The sequence below is a fragment of the Vulpes vulpes genome, chromosome 3 (genome assembly GCF_048418805.1).
Source record: "Vulpes vulpes isolate BD-2025 chromosome 3, VulVul3, whole genome shotgun sequence".
NCBI lineage: Eukaryota > Metazoa > Chordata > Mammalia > Carnivora > Canidae > Vulpes > Vulpes vulpes.
Window position 1 is genome coordinate 107,564,946 of NC_132782.1, and position 24,097 is coordinate 107,589,042.

The 24,097-nt window shown below is 46.1% G+C and overlaps 1 protein-coding gene across 3 annotated transcripts in view; it reads left to right on the top strand.

Moving 5' to 3' along the window:
• The window catches only part of GRIN2A (glutamate ionotropic receptor NMDA type subunit 2A), a 402,208-nt gene extending 381,638 nt beyond the window's left edge, over nt 1-20,570 (top strand). For 2 of the 3 annotated variants that reach the window (XM_072753877.1, XM_026003101.2), the window contains exons 13-14: nt 10,586-10,824; nt 14,870-20,570. In XM_072753877.1, the coding sequence (XP_072609978.1) occupies nt 10,586-10,824; nt 14,870-16,669 (2,039 nt within the window). In that variant the 3' untranslated portion in view covers nt 16,670-20,570. The remainder of the gene's footprint in view (nt 1-10,585; nt 10,825-14,869) is intronic. The other variant, XM_072753875.1, reaches the window with a different exon arrangement.
• The last annotated feature ends 3,527 nt before the right edge of the window (nt 20,571-24,097 follow it).

The following is a 24,097-nucleotide window of genomic DNA, read 5'->3' on the forward strand; positions in this document are numbered from 1 at the left end:
CTCCCTTCCAGGAGAGAGGTAAAGGGGGCTTGTGTCCCTGAACTGTAGGTGTGGTCATCAGTGGCTGTGGTTGGAGGTTGTTGTACAATCGTAGCCCATGGTTCTCCATCTCCCTTCCTGTGCAGAATGGAGATGCAGTAGTGTCTGCCCTGAACACGTTCCTGAGTTGGCATCTGAATGTAATCATACTCCCGTCCCCATACACTCTCCCACTCATCCCTGGCAGTGGTCTCACCCCTACCTGTTGATTCCAACTTGGGAGAAGGAAGAAGAGGCCAGAGGAGCGCCGCCACCTGTAATGAGGGGAGAGGACGGTCATCAATGAGGTCTTAGAGCTCTCTTAAGTTGTAACCCACTCTCTCCATAAAAAGACAAACTGAGCCTGCCTTCTGCTTTGGTGAGGGGCAGCACTGCCAGCAGATACAGGGTCCTTCCTATAAAGGTCCCATTTCCCCTTTCTGTTCTTCTGCCTTCTTGGTTTTCCCCTCACAGCCTCCCTCTCCCTCTCTCCTTCCCTCCCCACCCTCTCCTCCTCTCTCTCCTCCATGCCACAACCAAGACTTGAATGCACCATCCTGGACAATGGAGAATGCAGGTAAGATGGAAAATGGCTGTGATCCCTTTGCTTAAGGACTCCATAGCCTCAGGAAGCTCACTGACCACATTTCAATAAAAAAAGGAACCGAAAAGTGGGGATGCCATTTTACCTGCTCAAAGAAGGAAAGAGCTTTCTCAACCTGGGATGTTGGATTATTGCTATGCTTTTCTTCTCCTTCCCCTTATGTCGACAACCTTTTAAAACACAAGGAACCCCTCTGTGGCACTGAAAAGCACTCCACTCTTTCACGATGAATCACAGGATTTTCAGGACTGTCGATGGAGACAGGGTATAGTTGTCAAAGTTACTGCGAACTCGTTTATGCACGCCAGCACCTGTGCCTTCCAAGTCATGGCACCTTGACCATCTATTTGTGGGTGAGACAAATAGACTAAGCAGACTCCAGAGGTGCTTGGCATACACAGAATTCATCAGTGACATTTTTCTGTAGCCTTACTCTAGAGAATTGTTTCTCGCCAATCTCCCCCCAGCCCCCGTTGGAAAATTGTGACCATGTACGTTGTCTGGTGTTTGATGGGGAGACCCAACCTCTGCGCTCTTCTTCCTTTTTTCTTCTTCAAGAGACACAGGTTGGGGACCTGTGCACACAAAAAGCCCCAACTCCAACCTGCATGGCTGATCTTGTGGCCCGCGAAACCCCAGCCAGATGGCGGCAAACAGCAGTGCCTCCGACAGGGCTGGGGCGCCGTTGGACCTCAGCTGGAAGGTGGTAGTAAAACATTTATACCAAAGACAGCCTGTCTCTGCATCTAACTGGATACTTTAAGCTAAGCCCTATTTTTATTTTGTTTTTGTGACTTCTCAGCAACATACAGAAATGGAATATTCTGACATTTAAATAAGGGAGATGCGCCTTCCAGATTTAGTCTGTGTCCAGAATCTTGGACTCTACCCACCACCACAACCCCTGAAGGTATTTTTTTTTTCTCTCCAGCAAATTGTTCAGTGACCCTCATAGGTCATGGATACAGAGGCCTGAGGCTCCAGAATGCTATTATTTCCAGATCCAAGGTGACTTGGCTTTGAGTCAAGAGTATAGGATGAATGAAGCTAAGGCACCAAGGTCAGTAATTGAATGGACTGGCTAATCTTACCCTGTTCCAAGTCCACAGACTACATCCCAGATCTGACCAGCAGTTTCCTTCCAGGACAACTAGGCAAGGAGAGCACGTGGCCTCAACCCTGCAGCCCCCAAGCTGTCCTCACTCCAGGGACCACATTCCAGAGCTCACAGCCCCTGAATCCGTCCTCATCGAGAACATGGGCCTGTCGATGACAGTGCCCTAGATTTTCTACAAAGAATATTGTTCCTTTGCCATTTCCAATTCCATTTGGGCTTCTGAGAAACCTGGAGTGCCCAATCCCTGGGCAAGACATGAAACAGGACTGAAACGGGGTCAGTTCCCCTCTTGGTGTTCACAGTGAACCCTACTGGGATCAGCAGCAACATCATTCTGACGTCTTTCGGCTATAGATGGAAGTCGGTTCCCTGTGGGGAACCACCAAACTCTACCGCTAGAATCTTTGATTGGAACTTGCTTGCCCCGAGAGTCAGCCTTGATTTCTGGGCTTCAGATATTATCCCTGACCCCTCTGTATGGGGCTTCACAGATTCCTCCCTTTCTCAGGCTTTTGCTGATGCTCAGAACAGTGTATCACAAGCTGATCAAGGAAGAGGAGTCTTGTATCATTGGCAGTCAACACAGTTGTATGGACCCCCTACTGTGTGTCAAGCCCACACCAGGGACTGGGGATACAAAAAGAATATGGCAGGATGCCCACCCTTGAATAAACTCACTTCCCAAGGGGAAGGACTTAGGAGCAAATGGCGATTAGACTCTAGTGTGACAGATTCTCTACTGATGAGAAACCCAGGATGTTGTAAAAGGAGAAACTGTCTCATACCCACATCCTTGTCCATCCAGGGAAGACTTCGTGGAAGCGGAGACCTCCGAGCTGTGCTCCAGAGGTAGCCATTGGCAAATTTTCAGCCTGATACCATGCAGCTGGTCTAGCCAGAGTAAATTGTTACGGGCGACGGTGATATGGATGACAATTCACAGTGGATCCTTATCAGTGACTTCCTGCAAATGGGTTTCTCTCTAGTCACCACATAGCCTGGGAGCAGGAGAGTTTCAACTGCATGTCCTGCCTGCCCCGGAGACTACCACAGGACCCCGCAGTGATTATGTCAGTGGGATGGAGTTTGCTGGAGAAGGATGGAGTCCTTCAAATCTGCCACAGCACCCACCTGTAACAGCCTGCCTTATATTCTGTGTGAGAACACAACAACTAAGAATCGTAGGTCCAGCAAGCATACAGCTGGTCTCATCCACTGCCCCCCAGTATTCCCAGGATACCCCAACTCCTCAGCACAAAGGCTGGGTCCTTTGCAATTGGCCTCTCCTTTCATCACTTCTTCCTTCCCCCAAATTCTGAACCTCTCTCTGATGTCCAAACGTTCCATGTTTCTTTCTGCCTCCAGCCCTATGCAGATTCAGTCATCTCATCTGGCTAGAATGACCGGCTTGCAGGACGCTCTCTCCCACAGAACTCTGAGCTCACGGAGCCCAAAGACTATGTGCAATTTGTCTCCCTATGAAAATACAGAGATGCCGCTGTCCACGTGTGCTAAGTGCTTTAGAAATGTTCCTTTTTCAATGAATGAATGAATGAGTGAATGAATGAATAAGGGAGAGAGATAAAGAAGATTGAAACCAAACGAAGTCCTCTGAGAACCAAAAAGCATTAGCTTCCCTGACTGGTAATGAGATGGGACACAAAGCCAGCTTCTCTAAACCAGACACGGTATCTCCCAGTACCATCACTGCATAGGGTCAGGTGCTCTGGCCAGAAAACAAGACAAACACTATGTAGATGCACGCCTGCTAGGGTCTCTGTGTGGGCTGACTGTCGAAGATGCATGCCAGCATATTCACAGGCCCTGGACAGAGCCTAAAGGCTACAGGTTCAAAATGAACTTTTTACAACCAACCTCGGGGGAGAAATGCTCAGGAAGTCTAAAGGCTAGTCACATTGCATGCTATAAAATCCTTTCCTGGAGCAATCCCCTCAGCTCTCAGACAGTCTTGTGGAATAGAGTGAAATCTAATCTGAAAAGCTACTGTAGTCCCTCTGGAAGTACAGAGAATGAGTCTGAGGGAAAATCAGGAACTGATTTCTCTTACTTTGGACATAACAGATTTCTTCTTGGAGGGCTAAGCCCTCTCTCTGGACATGCCTCTCCAGAATCACAGACTCCACGAATTGGCAGGGCACAGGGAGGGGTATGCGATCCACCCCCCACCCCCGGCGGCCCTGGCTTCAGGCAGCAAAGAGAGGTGTCTCCAGTGATACTTACTGAGTAATCAGGATGTGCCAGGTGCTGTGTGCAGTGCAGCCTCGTTTAATTCAAGCACGACTTGTATGAGGTAAATACTGTTTTGCTCCAGTTGGTAGATGCTAGAGAGGCTGAGCAAATGCCTCTGTGTGCCTCGTCTGTAAAACGGCCGTGATAATGGCACCAGCCACATTGGGTTCCTAGGAGGGCCTCATGGGTTAATTTTTGAAAGTCCTAGTACAGTGCCTGAAATGGGATGGAATTTATGTAACTTTGTTAAATCACAGAATAGGAAAATAGATTAAGGAATGGATGAGTGGATGGATAGGGAAGTAGAGTACCTGGACCAAGGTCAGACCGGTCATAGTGGGTGAAGGCACTGGGTGCCGGCAGGCAACTCTCATCCTACCTCCCGTGGCATCTAGACCTCACACACTGACTTGCCATGCTGCCCCATCAGGGCAGGGCGCTCCCTTTTGTGGCTCATTCCAGTGTTTTCTACCTGAAACATTCTATCTTGTGATTTTTGGGATGGTGTCTACTTGAATTTTCATCGATTCCTTTTTTGCAAATTAGAAACCCATGGCTTGTACCTTGTGAGTGAGCAAGTAGCGGGATGCGTACCATGCAGCCTCTTGCGGCAGCATCCCAGCCACTAACGGAAGCACATCTCAGGCATATGCACAACACCGTCTCAATTATTCTTGTGCATTCCCTTTTAGGTTGTACAACTTCCTGGCTCCTGCCTCTTAAAACCCCACCAGTCTGCCTTTTAATAGCAGCGTTGGACAGGGAGGGAGCTGGGATTCCTGCTCTGTGTGCTGGCCTTATGGCCTTCCTCAGGATGGCACGGAACCCAGAGGTCGGCAGGGGGACCTGTGGCAGGCAACAGCTCCCCCTGAAGCCAGATCCAGGAAGGGCTCCTGAGCAGACATGACTTGCACGGATGCAGAGGTGTTCTCCGGTGCGCATGAGCTTCCGGTCCTTAGAGATATAAATAGAGAAAGGGGGACCTTCTGGCATCATGCAGGGACCAGTCCTCCTGGGTGCAGGCAGGAAGACTGTAGCCTGGCTGCAAACGCACAGCGGCTCAGGCTCCCTCGGCTCCCGGGAGAGCGCTTAGCTTTTGTCTTCCCAGCAAGAATGAGTCCTGCTTCGGGAAACAGATTTAATTGTCCCACTTACCAGCTCCAGTTCACAGGACCACATTGACAAAGATCATGGCCTCTTGGTAACGGAGGAAACAGACAACAGAATGAGCATCTGAAAGCTGCTCCTTGGAAAAATGACCTTTGCTGCTTCACCCCAGCTAAGGACATGTGGACTTCACCACCTCTGACTCCCAGGCCCGTGGCAAGTTCCCTTTTGATCTGTACTTCCTTCTATTTATATGGCAGAAAAACTCACCCGGCAGATCTGAACATGTTTGCAATGCTGCCTAATTTAAGCCTGAGAATGCAAGGAAAGAAATAGAAACAGAAAATATGGATTCAGTGCTCACTCTGTGCTGCAGGCTATGAGAAATATCAAAATCATAAAACACGGTCCCTGATCGCCCCCAAGGAGATTACAATATACTTGAGTAAATTAAAAACGAAATAAGAAAGTATTTGAACTACAGTTCAGTGCACTAGTGGAAGGCCACGAGGCAGGAAATGAATAACTGCAAAATGATTGGAACAGGCTGTAATTGGGATTGAGAAATGTGCATTTGGCCTCCTCTCACCACGCGGGTCTGGTTTACCAAATTGACTTATTCAAAGAGAGGTGTTTGGTCAGAAGGCAGAGGAAAGATCTGTATATTTACACCATGAAAAGAATCTAATGATATTTCTTCTACCCAGACTGACCCTGTTCTAGGCATACAAACTTGGCTATCTTTGAGAAGACACCAACAGGAAGAAAACATGGCGAGGAAACCCACTTCTGTGTCCTCGCAAACTCCCAAGGTAGAGAAAAGTCAACAGTGTGCTCTAGTTCCAAAGAGATGGCATCAGTGGTTTTGAGAAGAGGAAGCCAATGATGTAAATCTTGAGGCACATGAGTTTGGATAAGCAGGTGGAGCTGCTGGCTGGACAATGAGGTGATATTACAGAGGCTCCCAGGACAAGTGTGACTGTATGAAGAAAGGACCAGAGGCTGCTGGAAGGAAAGGAATTGAGACCAAGATATCCCTTCCCATAAATTTGCCTGCACCTCTGATTAACCAGCATCCTTCCTTATGGGCTATGAATTTACAAAGGGATAGGTTTCCCTTTTTTTTTTTTTGTTTCCCATTTTTAACTCCCATCAATGTGAATTTTTTTTCTCTTTTAGCCATGATAACAAAAGTTATGCATGACTATATGGTCATGGCATGATGGGAGACTAAAGTGACAAGAACCCCTTTCATGGTACAAACACAAAGCAGGGCAGGATTAGAAGCACGTACACGTACACATGCACACACACACACGAACTGCATGCTCATACCTACACACATGCATGCACAAAGCACAGTGAAGAAAAGGGAAGCTTTCTTCAGGTGCTGGAAACAGAGGGGAATGGGATATTCTCACAGCACCTCTCTCTGGAGTGCAGCAGCCTAAGAGGACATAGGGCCCAGGGGTGGACACCGAGGCTTTAGCATCCACATGGGAGCCCTGAACTGTGCAGAGAGTAGAAAATGATACCACTGCATGAATCTGAGATCTGGAGCGACTCAGCGCATCTGTGAAAAGACTGGGGAAAACTGTCCATCAAAACCAAGAAAGTATAAGAAGTTTCACCATCTGTTTGAAGCTCTGGGTGAGAAATTAAAACCTAGATGAGTATGGAAGTCCAAATGTATACTACCTACAGAGTGTGGCAGTTGTAGTCACATTTTTCTCCTACAAGAACGGGTATGTTTGAAGCTCCTGGAACCGTGGCAGGAGCAGCGGGCAGAACCCACTGTAGGAACATTTCTATAGCCCAGTGTGCTTGGGGGCCCCATGGGACTTAGAGGGAGACCAGCCCTGGTGAAGATGAGTTCATACTCAAAAAGTTAAAACATCACAAGGAAGAAATCCACCATGAGAGCCAGCACACACAGCAAGCAGACAAATGTGAATCCCAAGAACTAAGGTGGTGGGGAGGAGGGAGAGCAAGAGAATAATCTGGAAGACAGTGGGTTTGAAATGATTAAATGTCTAAAAGTTTTTTAAGAATCATAAGAGAAGAATGGGCAGATTTATTGTTTTACAATAAAAACAACGGGCAGAACTTTAAGATGGCCAGATGAATATCTGATTAAAATAGATTAAATGAAAGCATAGGGCTAAATATTATTAATGAAAGAATAAATGAGCTGGAAAATAGATCTGTGGGAAGCATCTAACTGTAGGACAGAGGCATAAAGGAGTGGAAAATATTAAAATAAAGTTAATAACCTAGAGGGATAGAATGAGAAGGGTTAGAATATTCTAAACACCATTCTTTAGAAGAAAAGGGAAGATAGAATTAGCACGCATTCTTAGGGGCTTGCAGATTAAAACAATGCCATAGCACAACATACCTGGTTAGCATGGTTAAAATCCAAAACACTGACAACACTAATAGATTCTGGCGAGGATGTGGAGCAATATGAAGTCTTGTTCATTGCTGGTGTGGACACAAAATGGCACGGCCACTTTGGAAGAGGGCCTGGCAGTGCCCCACAAAGCTAAGCATATCCTTACCACACAATCCTGCAGCCATGCTCCTAGGTATTTACCCAAATGAATTGAAAACTCATTCCCCACCAAAACCTCTCACACACAGATATACAGAGAAGCATTATTCATAATTGCCAAAACTTTGAAGCAGCCAGGATGTCCTTCAGTAGGTGAATGATAGGCAAACCGTCCATCTATGTAATGGAAAAATGTTTGCAAAAAAAAAGAAAAGAAAAGAAAAGAAAGGAAGTGGTCAAGCCATGGAAAGAAGTAGAGGAACTTGAACGCATATTGTTCTCAGCACAAGTGTTAACACTGTGGCCACAGGTAACAGGGACCTTAAAGGAAGGATCCAAAAGATCCCTGGAGTTCCCATCGTGGATATTTCTAACCATAAGAGATGATTATAGAGCTGATTTCAGAGCCCCTCAGTTCTAATTCTTCAAAGATGGACTTTCTCTACCTCCCTTTATAGCTTTTTCTGTGGCCAGTTCATATAGCAAAATGCACTGCCAGGGATCATTCCTCTTATCCATTTGCTCTTTTAGGAGCTGAGTATGATTAAGTACACTTTTTGATGTTGTTTGGAACTTGATATTTCATATCATTTTAAATTTTCTTTCATCTTTGTACAAATCAGATGATTGCTCACGTTAAAAAAAAAATCTTGTTACCATGAAAGAAGCCAGTCTGGAGGCACCTGAGTGGCTCAGTGGTTGAGCGTCTGCCTTCAGCTCAGGGCGTGATCCCAGGGTCCTGGAATTAAGTCCTGCACCAGGCTCCTTGCAGAGAGTCTGCTTCTCCCTCTGCCTGTGTCTCTGCCTCTCTTTCTGTGTCTCTCATGAGTAAATAAATAAAATATTTTTTAAAAAGAAAGAAAAGAAAAGAAAAGAATAGAAAAGAGAAAAGAAAAGAAAAGAAAAGAAAAGAAAAGAAAAGAAAAGAAAAGAAAAGAAAAGAAAGACAGTCTGAAAAGGCTACTATGTATGCAGTGGTTCCAGCTATGTGATGTTCTGGAAAGGGTAAAACTATAGAGACCATTAAAAGATCAGTGGTTGCCAGACATTGGGATGGGGGCATGAAGAAAGTTGAACCAGGGGCCCTATAGGGGACTTTTAAGGCAACAAGACTATTCCTTCCATATGATACTGTAACGATGGGCACATGGCTTTAAGCATCGGGCAAAACCCACAGAAGGTACAACACAAAGTGTGAACCCTAATGTAAACTGTGGGCTTTAGTTAATAATAATGTATTGAGATTTGTTCATCAATTGTAAAAAACAACAAAAGAAACCACCCCAATGCCAGATGTATGTTAATAGGAGAAACTGAGGCAATGGGGAGGAGGAGTGTATGGGAACTCTCTGTAGCCTCTGTACTTCCTGTCCAATGTTTCTATGACCCTAAAACTATTCTAAAAAAATAAATAAGTAAAGTATATTTTAAAAAAAGGGATAGGGAGAGTTGATATTCAAAGTAAGAATGGGTGAGGTTTTTTTTTTTCCAGAATTAAAGTTATGAGTCAGACATTGAAGAAAGACACTGAGTCCAGAGCAGAACAAATAATAAAGCAAGTCCACACCTACTTTCCACACCAAAGACAAAATGAAAGTCTCCAAAACCATCAGAGAAAAAATACAGATGGCATAGAGAGTAGTGACAATTAGATTATTAGCCAACTTCTCAACAACCATAATCTAGATCAGAAGAAAACTCAGTAACATCTTCAAAAGGTCCAGGAAAAAGAAGGAGCAACTTAGATTTCTCTGTTCAGCCAAATCATTCCAGAGCGCGAACAAGCCAAAAGCATGACACGCTAATTTCACGAAACTTAAAAAAGACAGCAGTATGAAAGCAGTAATTATGCTAACCTCTTCAAAGGAGAATCAAAGAAACATTTGGAGTGTTTCCTTTCCTCCGTACGTTTCATATTGTATCTTAGACACACAAACACGCACAACCCAATCATACTTTCCATTTAACAGTGCATGCATCCTCTTGGATTTTCACTGTCCTTGAAGAATAATTTTTAACGTCTGAATTACAGCGTAAGTGCCATCGTTTAGTGAATTGCTAGACAGTCAGCTTAATTGCTAGACATTCAGATCAGAGAAATTCCTCCTAGATGGCAACTGGATGAAATGCACACAAAAGAAAGACAAAATAACGCCAAGCACGGCCTACCTTTTCTTTCTCGCTGAAAACTCCACCTGCTTCTTTACCTGCCTACTGAGGTGAGGAGGTGTTTAGTTCAGAAGGGGCCATTAAGAGTTGATTGGGATGTCTCATTTCAAGGTTTTCTGCCCTCAGTGCACTGCTAGTGGGTGGCATCTTGGAACAATCCCAGACATTCTAAAGGAAGATGTAAGAAGAAACTAATACATTTGGGAACTGTTGTGTGTCAGGCACCGTGCTGGGCACTTCCTCTGGAACAATCCCGTCAACACTACTATTTATGAAAATTTATTATTTTGGGGTGTTTGCATACGTGAGCTCCTTTGGTCCTCATCAGAACTCTAGGAAGTGCGCACTTTTATTCTGTTCATTTCCCAGACAGGAGAGACGTGGCTCAGAGGTCACACAGCTAGTGAATGATATAGTCATAACTGGAAGGCGAGTGTGTCCGAGGTAGCATGCTGCGAGTTTATGTCCCATCCTGTTCCAGGCACGGGTGGGTGGCAGGGGACACAGGTGGAGTAAAGCAGAACATAGTGACAATAATTAAGAAAACACAATAGGGACTGGACGTAACTATACATCATCCTATTTCATCTTCCCTCCAACAATATTAGGTGGGTACCCTGACCATGATTAGCGTCAGCCCTCAAGTGAGCATGTGCAGGCCTGGAGAGCTCAGTCACTTGCCTTAAGGTCCCAGAAGTGTAAGTGACCGGGACCCAGAGTGCATGCCCTGCTCCCTCACGGCCTGTGGTTCTTGTCTTCTGTGCAGGCGAGATGGAGGAGCTGGAGACACTGTGGCTCACAGGGATCTGCCACAACGAGAAGAACGAGGTGATGAGCAGCCAGCTGGACATCGACAACATGGCAGGCGTGTTCTACATGCTGGCGGCCGCCATGGCCCTCAGCCTCATCACCTTCATTTGGGAACACCTCTTCTACTGGAAGTTGCGCTTCTGTTTCACGGGCGTGTGCTCCGACCGGCCAGGGCTCCTCTTCTCCATCAGCAGGGTCAGTACCTCGGACAGCTACTTCCTAATGCAGTGGGCAGGTCCACAGGAGCTCGGGGCTTCCAGAGAATCCGGGATTCTTGACTCCAGGGTGGGGGCGGTCAGCACATCCTCCACCCCCACCCCCCCCACCAACCTTTCCTGGGCGTGTAGGAAAGGAATCCAGGTTCTGTGCATTCACAACCCAGCCACTGCAATCCCAGGTGACTGTGGAGGCCAGAGAGGGGAGGAGGATGGGGTAAAGCAGGCTGGGCACAATAAAATAGCACAAATGCGATGAAAAAAAAAAAACAGCAAATGCCCCTGGGCGTCAGGGTGAGGGAACACTTGAGTATGCCTGCCCTGCCCCACCTGAAGGGGTCAGCCCTCCTCAAGTCCTGCTGAGTATTATCTATGGGAATGCAAGGGCAATATTATCAGGTATTCTAGTTTTTAAAAGAGAATGCAATCATCTGATTTTATGTGAAACCTTTCCATTTTTAAATATTAGTAACTAATTCATTTTTTTTAAACCATGTAGGCCAAACAAAGCAGTCTATATGTGGCATCCACCATTAGCAGCCGTATGTGCTCTACGATGCTCCTAAAATCCTTATGCAAGACATTACAGTTCATGCATGCATTCCAGTGGAACATGCCATTCCAGTGGAACATGTATACCAAAACAAAATCTACACACAAGGCCATGCTGTGTGTATACACGTCTAACAAAACACAAGTAGACTGTGCTATGCAATAGTCTCAAATGGAACAAAGATGGGAAGAACCATGAGAAAATGCCCGACACATCAAATAGAAACCAAAGTAACATTGAACCCAGCATAAACCACAGCAACAGAACACACGTGCTGTAGTGAGCTCATACAGTATTCAAGGTAACCCCTCTCGTGTGGCACAATGCAACATGTGTATGTTACCATAAAACAACACCTACAATTCATCAGTAATGATGACAATCACAGAAAATGATAATTATTTGTGGAGCACCTATATGTGCCAGGCACCCTGTAAGGGCTGTGTACTCCTCAGCTCGTTTAACCTACAAGCTATCTCTGTGAGGTGGGTAGCTGTCATTAGCTCTAGATTATAGGGAAGCTCAACGTTATGGGGTTAGATGATTGCTCAAGGCTGCACAGTCTTGGTGGAGCTGGGACTCAAATCTAGGTGGTGTGGTACCAGCCAGAGCACATGCTCTTACACAAGCAATGAACATCCAATGCAAGCAACACAAGAGATTTGATAGAAATCTATGCTACACAACACGTATGTGCACACACCTGACATGTTTACATATTCAACACAATCTTGTCACTTAGTTGCATTGTGTGTACATAGTCACTCATCTTCTAACAAAACATGGCATTATCTGTTGTACCAAAATATGGCATTATCTGTCGTGCAGCCGATCATCTTTCCATCCATCCATCCACCTATTTCATCCATCCCATCCATTCATCCATCCATCCATCTGCCTGTCTATTTATCTAGCTATTTCTCCCATTTGCTCACCTTGGAATGTTTTTACTCTGAACGAATTTAAAGAGGATATGAAACATGGTGAAACACATTTGGTTAAAAACGCCTAGTTTTATATGCTAATGGTTATTGGGAAAACAAAACAATTATGTCTAAGGGAATTTGTATATTCTTAGCATTAGGTGATTTTAAGAACTTTGGAGATTCAGAAGAGAAATTCACATTAGCTTAGTGAGGATGATTTATTTTTTTCTGTTCAGTGGCACTCTTAACTTGCATTCTGTGCAAATACATATTTCCTAATTAACTTGATGGCATCTAAACACACAGATTGCTTAAATATAACAACGTGCATGCGTATAGCTAGGTATTATGCCGACGTTAAGCTAATTCTCTCCACCAATTACTAAAGGCTTTCCATATCCAAATGACTCTGGGATTATCATGAACAAATGCACACTGTTGCTTTTCCTTGTAAATCCTGCTTGTATCTGGAAGACCATTTCCTCTGTCTGAGATACCACTAAGGAAGCCAAGCTGAGAGGATCGTCATTATGAGAAATGAACTAAATCCTCACTTCCCTTCCAAGCATCTTGAGGGATGGGATTGGAGGGGACTGGGGCACACAGGAACAGGCATCCTGGAATCTAAACTTTAGTCTCGCCTCCCTGGGGGAGAGAGGACCCTGTGTCTCATAGGAGCACTGCAAGGATTTCTATGCCCCTTTTGGGGACTCCCAGCCACCATCACTCCTCTGTCCTCAAAGGCTGCAGGGAGCCCTACTTCTGCACTGACCCACCCTTCTCCACAGATAATATCTGTCTTTTAAAATTAGCACAGCCCAACATGCATGAATAGAAGGATTTCATATTTAATATACTTTCCTGCCTCTCTCGTTTGTTAGGGGAACTTGAAATGGACTCAGCTCCCAGTGCTATGCATAGGGGGGGCTTCTGGGTTGCTAAATAAACACTCTTTCTTTCTCATCAAGGGCTAACACACGTCTAAAGCTTGTCTTATGGGCATTCACACATATGCCACCTTACATGTATATTCCTTACACAGAGCAGAGAGCACAGACAAGTGTCTTCATTGTACACACATAATCATTTACTTGAACAAATCTCCACAGGCAATTCCCAAGCCAAGAACCTACCTTCCCACAAAGGCAAGACCACAACCCCACAATGAATTATGTCATGTGTGAATAAGGGCAGGGCCAGATAGCTTTCTTCCATCCTCTCTAATCCTTACGACACCTGTGAGTTTGATGTAATCACACCCACCCTGTGGATATGGAGAAGCTGAGGCCCCAAAGGTTGGAATAGGACCCTTTTGGCTTCACCTTATATTTCCTTGAAATGACGCATCTCCTGGTTTATGCCCTGGTCAGCAGCAGCCACCACGTTTGCTTTCCAGACCCCTTCTTGGGCTGGCTCCCTGTCTATCTTAGGGGGACCAGCCCAGACCCAGGAGTCCTGTTCAGACTGTCCCCATTATGTCCAGCTGCCACCATCTGGGGGTAGCAGTGGGGAAGGGGAACATAAATCACAATGTCCCTGAAGCTGCCCTGCCTATGTTGTGCCACGAAGCACGAGTTACTTTGAAGTCAGAGTAAACAGCTATTTTTAAGAAAGGAACAAGGCGCAGTGGAAAACAAGAGACCCATCATGTCTGAGCCACCCAAAAGTCCTGAAGTCACTCCGTCCCTGGATGGATTTTAGTGCTTCATTCCTATGTCCTCAGGAGTCTTCACTGTTCCTAGTGGCTAACACCCAATTCTGACCATGTGGAACGAACACACACACACACACACACACACACACACACACACAGAATAGATTAAGTGGCATATGTGAAAAGGCCCAAGTGTTGTCCAAACCATCCCCTGTGCTCCGCTCCTTTCTATGATGGTTTCACTCTCAGGCTAACATCCCATATGGTGGCAAGACTAGTCCCTTGCATCTGCTCCTTCTAGCCCAGCTTCTATAGCTTTCCTTCCTCAAAATGGTTGATTGATACTCCATGGATTTTTATGCCTAGCATTGAAGCACCCAGAAAGGGATTTCTGGTTGACCTGCTTGGGTCTCATGCCTTTACCAATAGCTTCAGTATGTGGGTAGGTGCCATTTCCTCTGAAGAATTAATAACTGGTGGTCCTTTTAAGCCCAGTTTAATAGCTGAGTCTTGTATCCAGACTCTAGAGATGACCCTGGGAAACTCTGGCAAAAGATGAGCTAGTGAACCAGGGATCAACTCAATCTCCTTACGTGCCAACTCGGGGGCACTGTGACCTTTATAGATACATAAGCATTAGTTGATTCCTTTTCTCAAACCCAACATATATGACCATCCACAAAAGTAATAATCTTGAGCCAGAGAGACGAAAGAAGCCTGGCACCTGTGGTCTCATAGATTTCAGGAACATTCCCGGGATTCCGATTGGACTTCAAGATCCTTCCAAGGCTCCTCCAAGAAGGACACCTCTCACCTTTGCAGGTAAAGACCAAATGTGCAGTGGTTTCGTGCTCCTGCTACTGCTGATTATGTCTCATTTTCCTTCCCACAGGGTATTTACAGCTGCATTCATGGAGTGCACATTGAGGAGAAGAAGAAGTCTCCAGACTTCAACCTGACTGGATCACAGAGCAACATGTTGAAACTCCTTCGGTCAGCCAAAAACATCTCCGACGTGTCCAACGTGAACTCCTCCAGAATGGATTCCCCCAAAAGGGCTGCTGATTTCATCCAAAGAGGTTCCCTCATCATGGACATGGTTTCCGAGAAAGGGAATTTGATATATTCAGACAACAGATCCTTTCAGGGGAAAGACAACATGTTTGGGGACAACATGAATGAGCTGCAAACGTTTGTGGCCAACAGGCACAAGGACAATCTCAATAACTATGTGTTCCAGGGACAGCACCCTCTTACTCTCAACGAGTCCAACCCGAACACGGTGGAGGTGGCCGTGAGCACAGAGTCCAAGGCGAACTCCAGGCCCCGGCAGCTTTGGAAGAAATCCATGGAGTCGCTCCGCCAGGATTCACTGAGCCAGAACCCAGTCTCCCAGAGGGATGAGGGTGCAGCGGAGAACAGGACCCACTCCCTGAAGAGTCCTCGGTACCTTCCGGAGGAGGTGGCCCACTCAGACATTTCGGAAACTTCAAGTCGGGCCACATGCCACAGGGAGCCCGACAATAGTAAGAACCACAAGACCAAGGACAACTTCAAAAGGTCGGCGGCCTCCAAATACCCCAAGGACTGCAGCGAGGTTGAGCGCTCCTATCTGAAAACCAAAGCGAGCTCCCCCAGGGACAAGATCTACACCATCGATGGTGAGAAGGAGCCCAGTTTCCACTTGGACCCTCCCCAGTTTGTGGAGAACATGGCCCTCCCCGAGAACGTGGACTTCCCAGACCCGTACCAGGACCCCAACGAAAACTTCCGCAAGGGGGACCCAGCGCTGCCCACGAACAGGAACCCCACACACAATGAAGATGTGCTCCCCAACAACGACAAACACAAATTCTACTCCAAGCACTTCACCCTGAAGGACAAGAGCTCCCCTCACAGTGAGGGCAGCGACCGCTACCGGCAGAACTCCACACACTGCCGGAGCTGCCTCTCCAACCTGCCCACCTACTCGGGCCACTTCACCGTGAGGTCCCCCTTCAAGTGCGATGCCTGCTTGCGGATGGGGAACCTCTACGACATTGATGAAGACCAGATGCTTCAGGAGACCGGGAGCCCGGCCGCCCAGGAGGAGGTCTACCAGCAGGACTGGGCGCAGAACAACACCCTCCAGTTCCAGAAGAACAAGCTCAGGATCAGCCGTCAGCATTCCTACGATAACATCGTTGACAAGCCCAGGGAGATGGACCTTAGCCGGCCCTCCAGGAGCATAAGCCTCAAGGACCGGGAACGGCTCCTGGAGGGCAATCTGTACGGGAGTCTCTTTAGCGTCCCCTCAAGCAAACTCTCGGGGAACAAGAGCTCCCTCTTCCCCCAGGGTCTGGAGGACAGGAAGCGGAGCAAGTCCCTTTTGCCAGACCACACCTCCGATAACCCCTTCCTCCGTTGCTATGGGGACGACCGACGCTTAGTCATCGGGAGATGTCCCTCAGACCCTTACAAACACTCGCTGCCATCCCCGGCCGTGAATGACAGCTACCTTCGGTCGTCCTTGAGGTCGACAGCATCGTACTGCTCCAGAGACAGTAGAGGCCACAACGACGTGTATATTTCAGAGCATGTTATGCCTTATGCTGCGAATAAGAACAGTATGTACTCTACCCCCAGGGTTTTGAATTCCTGCAGCAATAGACGTGTGTACAAGAAAATGCCTAGTATTGAATCTGATGTTTAAAACCTTCCATTAATGTTTTATCTATAGGGAAACATACGTAACGGCCACTGTTCCGGAGGGTAAATGTCGGATGTCCGATGGTGCCCTGCAAAGAGGAAGAGGATTTAGGAAGGTTTTTTGTTTTGTTTTGTTTTGTTTTGTTTTTGTCGGTTCTTTTGCACATGGCTCCATGCCGTAGTCTTCCACTCAAGGAATCTTGTGAGGTGTGTGCTGAGCATGGCAGATACCAGATAGGTGAGTCCTTAACCAAAAACACAAACACAAGGGAAAGTCTCCTGGACACGCCCGCTGGGTATGTTGGCAATAAGAATGCGTTGGATGCCCGTGGTGATGTTATGATTTCCTATATTGCAAATTCCATTCAGACCAGTCCACCATGTGATTTCCTCATCAGAAACGCCTAACGGTCTCTCTCATTCCGAATAAGCAATATGGTATGCATGTACACCTGACACAGAACAGTTACGAATGCGTCTGCGCTGTAGCGAGATGGATGTGCAAGAGATTAGGAAGTTTGGCTCTGTAACCGTTTCAGCTTTACTCTTATGCCTCCCATCACTGCCCAGGCCCAACCCCAGAACTCCAGGCTCCCCCAAAGAATAGCCAATCCGTGTGCACAGTAACTATGCTACTACCTTCATTATAGTCCATTTCCAAGACACATCTGGAATAAAAGGCCAGAAGGGCCCTCAGGTGGAGAGCTACGAGGATCTCTCTGGATGTCGACTCGTGCGTTCCACAGACCACTCTCTCACCCTTGGCCCCGATGGTCTCCTTCAGAGCTGCACAAACACAGAACGTGTCTCCGTTCTCTGATCTCTGGATCTCCTGTCTCTGACACAGCGGCTGTTGTAGTTTATCCTGAAGACTCTCGTATATGTAAGTTTGTGTTTCCCCCCTTCTGGTGACGACTCAGGGTTGTATAGTATCTGTTACCCCTCCCCTTCCAGAGTGACCATGGCCTGTTCGGTCCCCGAACAGCCATGGTGGCATCTAATTAAGTGTGTGTTGCCGTTCCCCGGGTTAACGTGGTGGGTTGTGCCAGCAGCCATATGTGTACTATGATCTGTAGGAAGTAACAATGCCATCTGTCCGCTGAAGGCTAGCATGCTTCTAGGTCTCTCTTCCTGAGCATTGTGAGATTTGGTTGGACACTCCTTTCCACCCCAACCTCCTCAGATCAAAAGCCTTCAAAACATGAGAGACACTCATACATCCACCCTGAGCATCCTCCAAATTGTGGATCAACTTTAGTGGCGAAAGTGATTTCTCTCTTCTGAAACGTTCGCTCCATTGGAGCCAACCTGCACTGACACCGACAGGGATATGTTAAAAAAAAAAAAAAAAAAAGATTCCTCAGAGCATTTGTCATTTCCGAGTCACCCCTATTGTCCCATTCTTACTTTACTCAGATCTGTGCCTATGTGATCTGGAATGATACTCATTCAGGAAGGAGGGGAGTCTTTAGCACGGGAAGCTCTTAGCACGGGCCTGGCACACACCAAGTGCCAAAAACAAAAAGGTAGTGGTTGTGTCACTACAGACCAGACTATTGTAGTTTAAAAATTAAGTATTGTAAAACCCACAAATGGTATTAGCTCAGCATTTCCATATAGTTCTAATTCAGTATATTTTAAATTCATGAAGGTCCCTGAGACATCTAGGACAACTAGCCATCAGGTCTCGTAGTGTAGCTGAGTCCATTGGGTGACACGCAGCCGAGGCTAACTAGCCTGGTCATCTCCTGGCTTCCTTCTGCATTTTGCTCTAGGTTCCTGGAGTGGGTGGACAGAGTGGCAGATTGAAACATTACCGTTTCTCTTACTTATAGCATGTCCTATTTTGTAGGGAGTGTTCTCTTGTGAGGGGGCAGGTGTTGGGAGTAATTCTCTCAGAGCTCAGATTCATCGAATGGCCCCATCTTTGGGCAAGCATACCCAGTAATGGCGAGAAGTGGCTGCAGGAAGTTTCAGGATCATTGGTGGGGAGGCAGAGGAGGCCACGGGTGAGAAAGTCTTCTCGTCACCTTTGAGGTTGACAGGCAGAAGAGGCTGGCTAGACATTGATGACAAATGGATCCAACCCCTGCATTTTCTTTCTTGGATGTTGGCCCTTCTGCTGCCCCAAGACCCAACAACGGAGAAGCCCAGACTGAAGGGCCTCACCCCCATATCTACTCTTAGGCACACTCCTGATTATTTAGTCTTTTAGAACATCCTGCCTTTGTCCTCCCATGGCTTTCCAGACCTATGTTCCCCCCACCCCCCCCCCCGCCCAGCCAGGATCACCTCATTTCCCCAGAAGACTGGCGTGTCATGACACGAAATGAATTTAAAAATCTCCCCAGCACATGGAACAGTGCTATGTCATCAATCCAAAGAGGCTTTCTCTCTTCCTCTCGTGTCTTTAAAGCCCAGGGGACCTGCCAAAAGACAAGGACCTCCAGGGAGAATGCAAATTACAGTCAGAACTGTTCCATAGATCAAAAGCCCTTCTTCTAATAACAGCATTATTTCTGTTAACCCCATGCTTTTTTTACATAGAAAAAGACCAAAAATTAGGCTTTGGGAAGAAGAACCACAGTAATGTGGTTCCTTTCAAACCCAACGTGTTTTGTTTTCTTTAAATAAACACTGAGGATTAGAATGCTATATATAATGAATACACAATTCTCTTCCTGCACAAATTCATTGACTCTCAATTGTAATGATCCCAAGCATATAAAAATCGACCATTAATCAGGCAGGCAGTCTTTCAAATGAAAGATATTGATGTAGAGCTATTTGAAAGTGATTCAAGTCAGTTCTGTTCTTTGGAAAAAGAATATCAAGACATCAATAGAAAGCCCTCCCAACTCCGGATCCCTTACAGAGGGTTCCTCTGACATCCCAGCCTGAGATCTGAGATCCGTTGATGCCAAAGAGTCAGAATCTCTGAACCCAAAACCAGGCCTGAGTTTCACCTGGCTCAAGTCGGAGCTGGCATCTGTAATGGTACTTCCATGACTCTACGTGGCTTTCTCCCCTTGAGAGGGGCCCAACGGGTACACCTAAATGCAGATGCTCACGTTTCTGTCGACGGGTAACAGTGCACACAGACCCAACTTAAAATAGTCTGTTGTAAGAAAAGAGTCTTCCAGGGGATGAATTCTACCCTGGAAACCTTGGGGAGCCCCCAAAAAATAAGCTTCATTGTCCTTACCCCTGCAGGTCCCAGGCCACTCCTGGCTTCAATGCTCTGAAAAGACAAGTCCCTAATGGGTCTCTTTTTCTGCCAGTGTGGCTTGCTTTCCTGAGAGATGCAGGATTATAACCTCCCCACTCCTCCTCCGCCCTCTGCGAACCTTACTTCGAAACTGCAGCCAGCACCATGACCAGATGTCTTGTGGCCTATACCTGGTTTCTCTTCCCCGTTGCAGAGAGCCTGAGAAGTTTTCATATTCAGCTGCTCTGAGAGGACCATTAAAATTCACCCAGTGCCGCAAAATCAGTCACATCGACTCACAGTTATTTTCAAGGGAGAAACAAGAAAATTATACCTTGTTTACAAATGAAATAGTTTCACTTAAATGGGATTCTCACCAAAGCAGTTAATTAGTCAAAAGATCCATAGCAGCCATATAGTCCCGCATTGTTTATTCTATTTGATATGTCTGCCAATGTGTATTTAATATTCTATGTCCTTCTCAGGAAATGACAAATGCCCTGAATTCTTTGCAAATAGAATTGCTAATGAAAAGGGGGGGGAGGGTAAAGGTTGGTGTTAATTAAATGGTGATTAAAAATGTATCTCCTTTAAACCTAAAAAGTGCAGCTCTAATAATCAGTTGTCATATAAATAAATACCTTGCACTGAAATCCCATACAGTTTAAGACCTAAATAAATACTAATTTGAGAAACCTAAGTATCTTTCAGAAGAGCTGAATATATTCGTTAACTTCAGGCACATCCCCGTACTGTTTCCTTGTGCGTAGATGTGGCTTGTGAATCCTTGCAGAGGGCACGTGAATTGTTTCTGAAGCAGAACCTGTTTGTACGAATCGCGGCTATAGTGGACAGAATTGGGAGTTCTAGGGGGAGAAAAAAATGAGTATGTGGGAACAAAACTCATTGGTTGGTGTTTAACAGGAGTTAAGGATTCCATGTGAAGGAGGTTTTCAATGCAAAAGCAGTATTTTTATTTGAGACAAAATTAGACCTTCTGGATGCCCCGTTTTCTTTTGGCCAGCAGGGTCGGAAGTGCTGAATGAGAGGGTTGGTGGGGTCTACACCAACGCGTGGTTGTGCTTTTCCATTCAACCCCTACACATCGTACTGTGTTCACATCTAGTCGTAGCAATGAGGGCAACTTGCCACCTGATACACATCGGAGGAGAGAAAATGCACTTAATCCTGTGAATACCAATGCTCGTGTACACATGTACATACTATACATGCCTGATTTCTACCACTGACACGTAAAGTGTATTATCCAAATAAAATTGTATATAATGTAAAGTTTATGTTAAAAATTAAGTCATGATGATGCTTATTACCATGTGGAAAACCCATTCTGATTATCAATAGGCTGATAATTAGGAAGAGAGGGCGCTATTGGGTTTTTGTTTTTTTGTTTTTGTTTTTGTTTTTGTTTTTAAATAATAATCTCAGTTCTAGGGAGGGAGAATGGCAGGGCCCAAGTGGGATTTGGGTGCTGGTGTTCTTGGCCTCTTTTCAAAAAAAGACATCTGGGGTTAGGGGTGTGGCCCATGTTCTGCTCACATTAACTTCTGAAGACAATGTTGATATGGACACGTGGGTGATTTCTGTAAACCCACCAAAGGGCACAGTCTCTGTTTCAATTCCTTATCCTCTTCTCCATCCCCACTTGTTCTGTGCCTGGAAGTACTCTCGATATGGCATCAGCTAAAGGTGCCTGTCTAGAAGGGTCGTAGAAAAATAGAACTTACAGAACTACGCCAAGATCTGGGGGAAGGGAGATGAGAAAACTAGGAGATTGGGCTCCCAAAGGGACAGAATCGCTATGGGATCGTTGGATTGACAATATCAGAGCCAGGTCTAGAAACCAAGACCTTCATGCATGGTCCAATTAATTCCTCGCCTGGTTCCCTTTGCCAGGCTGACTCAGTTCTAGGTTTCTCTCAAAAGTGCTCTCCAGGTACCTCTGGGATAAGAGCCAGAGAACGTCATAGAACTGCCCCTGCTTTCTTTGCCTCTTGCCTTATACAGACCCATACATCCCCCTTTGGATTTGGTTTTCTCTTAAGCTCCCCAGTACTCCCTGCCTCAGAATCCTGGAGAAGAGAAAACTTTTCTCAGGGACCTAATTCCCTGGGAAGAGCCAACAAGGGATATAGTTTAAAACCTCAAACCAAAGATGAAAGCTGGTGGTGATCATTGAGATAATAGAGTTCTAGTTCTCTCTCTCCAAGGATGAACAAAGGACACTGATCAGCTGATAGCACTTGACTGAGTATCTACTCTCCTTTTAAGGCCAATTTGAGGTTGGGAGATGCAAAGGGGACAGAAAATACAGTCTCTTCCCATAAGCAGCTTACGGTCTAGAAATTGTGCTCCCTAACACTAAAGACAACTAAGGGTCCTTGAAACACAAACACAGACTGTGTGTAAAAACTAGAAATGAGAAATCAAGTTCTTACCAGGAAATAAAAATCTGATTCCATGACCAAACAATCCAACAACCCATCCTTCCCTAAAGCCGTATGTAACTCTGGAGAATATAGTTGGTGCTCCTGGAAAGATATCTTTGGTACTTGAACCTTGATTATTCAAAGATAGTATCTGGGAAACCCAGGAGCATCCAAACAGGTGACCAGACTTGCCCTTCTGCATTTGTGGTTCCACTGGGTTCTCCAGCCCTTGCCAGATCCTGCCTCCTTCCAGCCCTGCATTATGGCATGGGCTTCAAGAAGAGGTTGAAAGAAATCCTCCAAGGGATTAGAAAACAGACCGCGATGTAAAAAGCCTATTTCCTGAAAGCTTTTTTGTTTGATTTTTATTTTTATCTTATGAAGAATACCTTTGATTGTTCAGGGTATAAATGTATCAGGGAAGGGAGTGGGGGGAAATCCTCTTTGAGTCCCAAGTGCCTACTGTCTGGCTGACAAAAGAGAGTGTATCAGGTTCCCTAGAGACAAAATGGGGCAAAGAGATGGTGAAAGGAGTCAAGATGTGTTTCAGGAAAATGGCAAGGTGCAGAGGGAGCTTCTTTTCTCTGTCCATCCTATCCCGTGCCTTGCCAGAATGTGAGATTCTCTGCTTATCCCACGTATATGCCTTGGGTCAGCACATGAGTTTGGAAGTATCAAGATGCATCCACATTGAGTGTAGACTGATTCCAGGCATATCCTAGACTGAAATCCTCCAAATAACCATAGGATAGAAGTACGGTTGCTCCTATTTTATAGATAAGGAAACTGAGGCTCAGGTTGGTCTCAGCCTCATCAGCAGCAGGAGTTTGCTAATAAATCCCTAACATTGGGTGAATTCTCAAAGTGCCTGACCTCCCCCAGGGAGGTCAGAATAAAAGTTGGAAAGAGAGGTAGGCTGTTTTGAGGTCCCCTGGGCTCTCTCTTGCGCTTCAGCCTCTGTTGAGAGGAGGTTTGTTAGTGTCCCGCCCCTCGTCGTCTGGTTTGGGGTGTATCGAGAACTCCAGGGGATCTCACCTCTGTTCCCATCCCTCTGACACTTGAATGCCGTTTGTGTCTCTCCCCATCTGCTTGCACTCTGCATTCACTTGTTTGGTTCCTGGGGAGTTATTTTGTCTACTTAGCATGTGCCTAATTTTAACTATCCCCTTCCAAATCTCTCTTCTTTTTCTCAGTAGACATCAGGGTTAATTCCATTAAACATTTGCAAAGTAGTAGACCCTCCCATGTGTGTGGGCACACACACTTCCCTCTGCTACCCCCTCCCCCCCACCATCAAAGCTATCCTAAACAGTGTGGCCCATTTTCAGAAAGGTCATGGTATTTGCAAGTGACCGTCCCTGCTAGGTCATCACTGGCACCAAGATAACTGCTGAACCATGGAGTGCTCGTTCAGTTTGCCTCACTCAAGAACACTGAATTGGAATGTTTCCATTAGGCTTTCTACGAGTCCAAAATGGTGGCATGCGTTATGCGTTGGGGAGGCAGCGACACCGAGCCTGTGCATGCCTATCTTGCACTGCTCATGTGTCCTAAGCCACACTCCTCCCGCCAGGCATTTCTATTTTCTGTGAACTGGGGCCACATTAGGTCCATTTCATAGGTGAGGAAACTGAACTGGGACTCGAAGGGATGTTTTTCTGGGAGGCTCTGCGATCCAGTCCTTCTGGAGGGTCAGTTAATCTAACCAAGCACCATTGTCATTGTTCCCGAGAAATTCTTTAGCTGTTGACATCTTTCAAGCTGGCAGTAAAAAGTC